The sequence below is a fragment of the Mesoplodon bidens genome, assembly GCF_964165515.1.
Source record: "Mesoplodon bidens genome assembly, chromosome: 12".
NCBI classification, from domain to species: domain Eukaryota; kingdom Metazoa; phylum Chordata; class Mammalia; order Artiodactyla; family Ziphiidae; genus Mesoplodon; species Mesoplodon bidens.
In genome coordinates this window covers 64,797,531-64,805,140 of record NC_138168.1, presented here as the reverse complement: position 1 = coordinate 64,805,140, position 7,610 = coordinate 64,797,531, and the positions used below count along the sequence as shown (strand labels likewise).

At 46.7% G+C, this 7,610-nt stretch overlaps 1 protein-coding gene across 2 annotated transcripts; it reads right to left on the bottom strand.

Annotated features, from left to right (window-relative positions):
- Positions 1 to 1,799: 1,799 nt before the first annotated feature.
- Positions 1,800 to 4,830, bottom strand: TCF21 (transcription factor 21). Of its 2 annotated transcripts, XM_081251580.1 has the most exons (3): positions 4,133 to 4,830; positions 2,263 to 2,360; positions 1,800 to 2,129 (listed from the first exon to the last, which is right to left on the bottom strand). In XM_081251580.1, exons 1-2 carry the CDS (start codon positions 4,580 to 4,582, stop codon positions 2,271 to 2,273), a joined length of 540 nt encoding a protein of 179 aa, XP_081107706.1. In that variant the 5' UTR covers positions 4,583 to 4,830; the 3' UTR covers positions 1,800 to 2,129; positions 2,263 to 2,270. The 2 variants fall into 2 exon arrangements, with proteins under 2 accessions (XP_081107706.1, XP_081107705.1); XM_081251579.1 differs by having other exon boundaries at positions 1,800 to 2,360.
- Between the last annotated feature and the right edge of the window lie 2,780 nt (positions 4,831 to 7,610).

Genomic DNA, 7,610 nt, shown 5'->3' with positions numbered 1-7,610 from the left:
ATTACAAAGCAGTTGCAAAACTATAATTTCATTTGAGCACCACTAAGGCGTTGTGAGGTGAAAGAGGAAATGTATGAGTACGATTATTATTATCATTATAATCACGTTTATCCCCACTTTTGGAGATGAGAAAACTGGGAATCCAAACCCTTTCAGGAAAGAACTGGACGCAAAACTAGGGCTTAACTTGCATGTCCCATGTGCACAGCTTCAGGCCTTATGCTGAAAGCACAGGCTGCAAATTGTCGGTGGGAGGCATGAGGACTTTTTTTTAACAAATTCTTTTGCCGTTGGGGGTCGTCAAAGAATGAGCAAGCAGAAATTTCTTCTCTAGGGGGCCGCCTGCATAGAGTGCTCAGAATTTTGAGTATTGTAAAAACGTGAGTGGGAGCTTGGAAAATTTGCTGAACGTGAAACACAGACAACTGAATCACGTTGGGACGCATCTCTGACTTGAACTCTTGGATCAGTGAGGCGAGGGTAGACGGTCCATCCCTCTGGTAGAAGCGAATTTGGGAAAGGTGGAGGTGGCCAGAGCTTAAAATGCTCTCTTGAGGGTCAAGTCCGGGTAGTGGGGTAAGGGGCTGGGAGGAAAGCCTGACAACCCTGAGAGGTCCTCCGACGTGCGAATGACAGGTACGTGGATGAAGAGTCACCCGCGTTCCCAGCGCTTGGAGAATGGAGATGTGGACTTGGTAACGTGGTAACTATCTCTGGCAGAGAACATCCCTCCTGGCACAGCGGTTCCCCGGGTCAGCAGCATCGCCGGCTCCTTCCCTGCTGTCCAGGCTGAGGGCTCCACCCCCTAAGCGGCCTTTGGTGTTGGTTGAAGGTAAGTGCAAGAGCGGGGGAGCCCTTACTCAAGGTACCTAACTGAGCCGAGAAAAAGGAAAAAAAAAAAATCGAAAAGAAAGAGCAAATGAAGCGGAAGTTTCAAGGCCCTCTGCGAGGAATAACAGTATAAATAACCGAAGACGTCTTGTAAACACTGCGGTCATAACCCCGAACATTAAACAGCCCCGGTGGCATCTGGCGCATCGGCCGCCGCTGACTGCGCTGGGGCAGCGAGGGAACCCGGTCCCAGGCTCCTCGGACGCGCCTCTCTGTTTATCTCAACTTAATCTTCCCCAACGAGCTGTTCCGTAGCCTGGAAGATGTTTAAATTAAAACCCAATCCACCGGAAGTCGTGGAGAGGAGCTGAACGCGCTGGCTAATGTAACCGAAAGGCAGGCATGCGCGTTGTTATAAGTAATCGTCAATTATTAATAAGAAATATATAATACACGTTGCAGCCCTTTGAAAATCGTAAAACACATTCCAAAGGTATGGCATTTACGTTTTTCATCGCTCCCAGTATTTCTTCACTGTTTTGCAGCTATGGGTTGCTTGGGTTCATGTACGCGCCTGGAAAGTTATAGAATGTGGAGATTACCTTCCTGCTCATGTTAGCAATTAAACTGTGGAACAACTGAAAATCAGATTCTTCTTTTCTGGTGTGTTTTTCTCTTGAATTGTATAGCTGTTGATAACTTGAATCCTTCCCTTTCTTTGTTTACAGTTACATTATTTCTAGTTGTCTGAAAAGTAACGTGCAAACTTGATGGACTAGTTTCTTTCTGAGGTTTCAGTACAAAATATGATCTGCATCTTCATAGTGGAAATCGTATTTAGTCCTTGTCTACCTCTAGAAGTTTGGATTGAGATTCAAAAGAACCACTTTTATTATATAGCTCCCCCATAGTTCCCCATCTTTCTATTCCAAATATATATTTTAAAAAATCACACCAAATGTCAGGGCTTTTAGCAATATAAAGAAAGATTTATTTTTGAAAGTAGCAAAAACTTGTTTGAAAAAAATATATATCTTTAAGTGAATTACTTTATAAATGTGACTGTCAAAGTCAGCTATTCTATGATCTACATTTTACAACATATTGTACAAAAGATACACATTGATAGGCTCTTATTATCTATTTATATATTTATAATTACATATTGCACTTGGACCAGCAAGGCTCGCAGAGTCATTCACGGTAGAAGTTAATAAAGTTAAATAGATGGGAATCGTTGTAAGTACAATTGATGTCCTCTGGTTTGGAAACGAATCTCCTCGTCGCTGTAAAGTGTTCTCGAGGGGTGGGAAAGGGAGAGGAGAGTTGCAAGGGGGAAGAAGAGACAGAGAGCAGGGAGGGCAAGGGTCGCCTTCCTGGGGCCCGCTCCCCACCCCCCGCCCCGGGAGCGCGCCTTTCCCAGACTCGCACCTCCAAGGTCAGGACGCCGTGGTTCCACATAAGCGGCTTGCGGTCACCACTTCTTTCAGGTCATTCTCGGGTTTCCCGGCCACCATAAAGGGCCACGTCTGCAGGAGAGAAGAGGGTGGAGGAGGTAAGTGGCCATGGAGGAGGGGTGGGATGAGGCGGGAGCCCGAGACCAAAGGAAAGGGCGCCCAAAGGAAAGGGCGCGGTGGGGGGCAGGCAGTGAGTTGGAGAGGCCCGTTATCTCTGCAGTTTTCCCGGTGACCTAGTGCGCCCTGTGGCTGGGTAAAGCAGAAAGCAGCGTTGGCGCCAAGCCACAGCTCGAGGTGGTAGAGCAAAGAGGGGCTCGCCCTGGGTTCGAAGTGAAACCCAAGAGAGGAGACCCTTGGGAAGCCCACAGTGGCTCCTGCCCTGCCACAGCCCGGAGGCAGATGCTTGGGTGAACCGGAGCAGGGAAGCCGAGAAGGACCTCGCGCCACTGGGCACCGGGTTCAAGGTGAAGCGCCCTGCTGGCCCTCTTCTGACGTCCTGGTCAGGCTTCCCAGCCCTCTCTCTTTCACCCCCATGGATTTCCCTACTTCTATCTTTGGTTTCCTCCATCACAAACGCCGGTTTTAACCACAGTTTCTAAATTAATCGCCAGCTCTTAAAAACAAATAATGTTAATAAAAGAATATAACCGTGTATTTTCACATTGTGTTCCTACTGGGCTGAGCAAGCATAGCTTTGTCTTCCCTTCTCCGTTCTGTGTATAATAAAGCTCACTTAAGTTTCTTATTCAAAGATGAAGGCAGCAGCAGTTGTAAATGAAGGCACTGCTTTCATTTTCGTTCCAGATTTTTAAAAGCTGTTTACTCATTCAAAAACCCTGACTTTTAATTAGAAGGAAAAATATTTTTCACAGCAAAATGTGGTTTTGCATTCCCCCCCACCCCCAATTCCTGAAACCAATTCAGAGAGAAGACAATTCAAACCTTCAAACCTCTCTCGCTAGTGCCCACCGATAAGAAGACTTTTAAGAGGAAAACCTCTCCTTCTTATCATATATAAACAGAGGTGGTAGTTAGTTTTTGTTTTTCTTTAGCCCCTGGAAGGTTTAAAATTAAATCAAATGAAAAAGGAATTAAAATTTAGTTCTTAAACAGTAAAATGCGGTTGAGAAAAATGAGCATTATTTTTTAAGATAAAAAGTAACATGTTCTTAAACTTGAAGGAGAGTGACCTATTTTAATATTACTTATTCACTAATACTCGTGATAATGTTCTGATTATGCTGGTATTTGCTAGAAATTCTGGGATTCGAAAATGTTAATCCACCTATAGGAGAAGGGCAGAATATTTAAATAGTTGGGGACTTATGTGACAATTATGGGGGAGCATGATGTGTCCATATGTAAAGGTTCTACATATCCTTGGGAAAGAAACAGAGTTGGCTGTTCTTATTTACAGGAATTAGAGGGGGAGGGGAATCAAGTTCTACTCTTCAGCTGAAAGAAGAATAAAAGGATTACTAAAATGCCGCCTCAGCGCGCAGCATCTTGTCTGCGTTCGCTGTCCCGCACCGGCCCTGGAGGCGCTGGCGCGAGTGCGGAGGGATCACTCTTCTTTGCCAGCTCGATACTCGTGCGAACTCCTAATTGGGCTGCCACGTCAAGTACTCGAATAAATCAACGCGTTCCCGCGGCTTGGAAGGCAGAGAGTGAGGGCCGTGTGGGGATCGCCTGCACCGGTTCCCTAGAGACTCTGGCTGGCGGTGACTGAGATGCGCGGCTCCCAGGCTGGCGCGCACCCTCTCACCGGGGACCCACTGCCGCCGCGCTGGGTCGCCCCCGCCCCCCTCCCCGGGACGCCGCCGCCGCCACACCGGAGAACTTACCAGGTTGACCGGGTGAATATAACCGTTCTCGTACTTGTCGTTGGCCAGGATCTGCCTCAAGTGGGCGATGTAGCTGGACGCCAGCCTAAGCGTGTCCAGCTTGGAGAGCTTGGTGTCCGGGGGCACCCAGGGCAGCGTGGTCTTGAGCCTGGAGAAGGCCTTGCTCAGCACCCGCATCCGGGCCCGCTCGCGCGCGTTGGCCGCGTTGCGTTGGACCTGCTTCCCTTCCTGGCTGACCCCGCTCAAGGGGCTCTTCTTGGTGGGAGCCTTCCTCCTCTTGCCCAGGCCGCCGCGGCCCTTCTGGGGAGAGCCGGCCTCGCAGTTGGAGCTCTCCTCGGTGCTCTCGTTGGAAGTCACAAACTCCTTGCTCGAGTCCATTTTCAGCCCGTCGCAGTCCAGCATCTCCACCTCTTGAAGGTCGTCCACATCGCTGAGGGAGCCGGTGGACATGTTTGGGGGAGAGGGTGAGAGAGACAGGGAAGGGAGAGAGGAGAAATGGAAGAGAGGAGACAGACCCCGAAACCAGTGGACCCCCCGAACGTGGAGTGTGGGGCAGCCACCTCGGCTTGGGAGCCGGGAGTTGCGGGTCTGGTTGGGTCTCACACCCCTTTCCCCTCCGCAGAGTCTTGAGAAGGAGCCGCGAGGGCTTCTGCGGGCAGGAAGCCGACGCTCTGTTTCCCCACCCCCGGAGTCGTGGCCGTAGAGGAGTGTGAGAGAGCGCTGAGGAATTTGGTGGACACTAGGAATTTATCTGGGGAATAGAGGCGGATCCTTGCAGCCCAGGGGAGGAGCCTGCCAGGCCCCAGCAACTCTCTTAGACCCCTTTCACAACCGGAGGGAAACTCTCACGCACAGCCCCTGATTTCCAGCTTGCAATGTGAATCAACTCCATTGCAGGACGCAAATACCAGTCACCTTCTCCCACTCTTGGCTGGTCTGGGGAGGAGCGGGCCCTACTGAAGCTCCTTCTCCGGGGGGTGCCCATCTCCTAAGGCCCGCTTTCCTTCTTAACAGGTCATAGCTACCTGAAACTGAGAACTTTAGGAAAACGAGCACATCCTTTTGCTCTTTCTGGGCCTTCCACCCACAAATCTCACTAGCATCCTCTGGCTCCCCGCTTCCCCCCAGAAAACACCAATTAAAATGCAGGCAGGGATCAACCACCTCCTGCCAACACCCTGTAAGGTTCTGTGGCTTTTCCAAGATATCTTCACACCTTAACTCTGGTGAATTAAGACAATAAGTGCTTTCTAGGATCATTAGGGTGATGACAGAGAAAGTACCAAAGAATCCATCTACACCTGGTCACTTTAAAGATATCGAGGAACTGCCGGTGTGTACATGAACAGACTTGACCATTGCACACCCACACACAACCACACACAGTTTAGGGGGAGTGGAGGAAATGAGATAGAGTAATACTGGTGTGTGGAAAACATTTTGGTAGTCGATAATCTTTTCTTAATGAAATTAAAACTTTCCCCTAAATTTCTTTCTAGAAGTGCAGTTAATATTGTCTTAAGAATGTTAGTTGCTCTCAGACATCACCTTGTCCGGGACTTCTGGTTTCCTCCCTCCCAGTGCTGCCTGCTGCCTTCGCCTTCTCCTTACATCCTCTTGGCTACCAGGGTTCTGCATGTAAAGCTGACGTTACAAAACGTTAAGCAAAATGTCCTGTTCAGAAGGTTCTTTTTTCCATCTCTAACTCCAGCCCCGACCATCTTTCCTGTAGAAGAAGAAAATCTGGGGCGTCAGTAGAAAAGCAAAGGGAACCAGAAACCAAGGGATTGAATGACATCGATGAAATGAAATCAGAGAGACAGAATGCATGAATCTTTCTTACTAGTTCTCCAGGTTTTCTTTCCTTGCAATTAAGCATTGACGATGAGGGGCTAGAACAAAATGCAAGAGCGGATTCTGAGCTTTTGGCTCGGAATCTGCACCCCTCTCCTACATTAAGATACCATATCTCTAATCCTGGGCTCAGCTGGGAATTCACTAACCTCTAACATTTTGTTTTGTTAGCAGGGTCTTGTTTGCTTTCCCCCTATGCTGTAAACTAAACAGATTGTCAGCAAATCAGTCTTTATTAATGAATTAGTGAGACCCCCCCACCCCCATAATATCTTTGCCCAGGATCCAAAATTTGTTAATCACCGGTGTAGAGATTTATGGGCTCTCTTATTTTCTGTTGTTTGTGCAGGTGGAGATTTAAATGACCATATCCACTACCAAGATTTATTGCGAGAGTGATTGATGTTATAAACCAGGAAAAGGACTCTTCACACAGCAGGGATGATAGAAATATCAAGTTGAAGTTGCCTTTGTCCTCATGCACAAATGACCCAGCACTACAACACAGAAAGTGTAATAATTTAATCTGAGATCCAAGACAGCATTAAGAGAACACCCAACAGGCCTGCTAAATGTTTCCCCTCTGATTCCCAAATTAGTTTTCCTTGATTTTCCCTCCCTTTTCTCAGTCTTGGTAAGACATGAAAGTTTCAGTTATTTTTAGACTCAAAGAGCTATGTGAAAGTGGGCATTGGCTAATACTTTGTGAAGCATGTGTGTGTGTGTAGCTACTGAGATATCTGCAGAATAACCACAGGTAATTTATTTATTTGGGCTCTGGAATGGGATGATAATTAAGAATCAGAACTATGGCCTTACCACATACCAGGCTAGTAAGCTAGAAGATTTTGCTTAGAGTACTCTTCCTACTGGAGGGAGAAGGTCTGGTTTTCTGCTACCCTTCAGTTGGTAAGCTGCTGAGGCTGTTTGGGGAATAGCAACAATCATAGTAATGTATACATCCAAATAGATTTCTGCTCTCTGATTTTTCTAAGGTTTGAAACTTAAAAACAGCAATTTCTGGAAAGGAGTAAAACTAGCTTCATGCCACAAGCTGTTTTTTGTGCCTAGCAATGAGTATTATTTTTTAGATAAGTGAGAATTAAGTCCACTTACCCTGCAGTGATACATTTAGTCTGGGAAGGGCTAGTGGGTTGATAATGAACTTGGGGTATTTGTAAAAACCCTCTAAGCAATAGCTACCTGTTTGGGAGCAAGCTATGAAGAAGGCTGTTATTTAGGTACCTGATGTTCAGTCTTGAAGACAGTAGATTAAGATGAATAATACTTTTTCCTCTTGACATTTTGTGTCTACCCGGCTAATAAACACTTAGGGACAGATGGGTGGGGGAAATGACTTATTGTTGGATTCTACTGAGAAAATCAGTTAAGCTGTAACTTAAGCTGTGCCAGATTCTCCCAAAATATAAACTATAATTCTGTGAGAAGAGAAGCATTTTTGAGAAACTGTATTAACTCTTTCAATAACAAGAGAAATCCTTTGAACATTACAGTTTCAAAGAACTAAGTAGAAAACTAGTGGTGTGAGAGCATGAGGTAGTTACTAAAAGTTCTTACCTTACTTTTAAGAGAGAATTTATGCCTCAGAGACATCTGGCCAATT

Excerpts from the sequence above, each read along its gene's own strand:
- TCF21 (XM_081251579.1), bottom strand. The coding sequence starts at position 4,582 with ATGTCCACCGGCTCCCTCAGCGATGTGGACGACCTTCAAGAGGTGGAG. Across the intron at positions 2,361-4,132 it reads ATATTCACCCGGTCAACCTG|ACGTGGCCCTTTATGGTGGC; the intron begins GTAAGTTCTCCG and ends TCTCTCCTGCAG.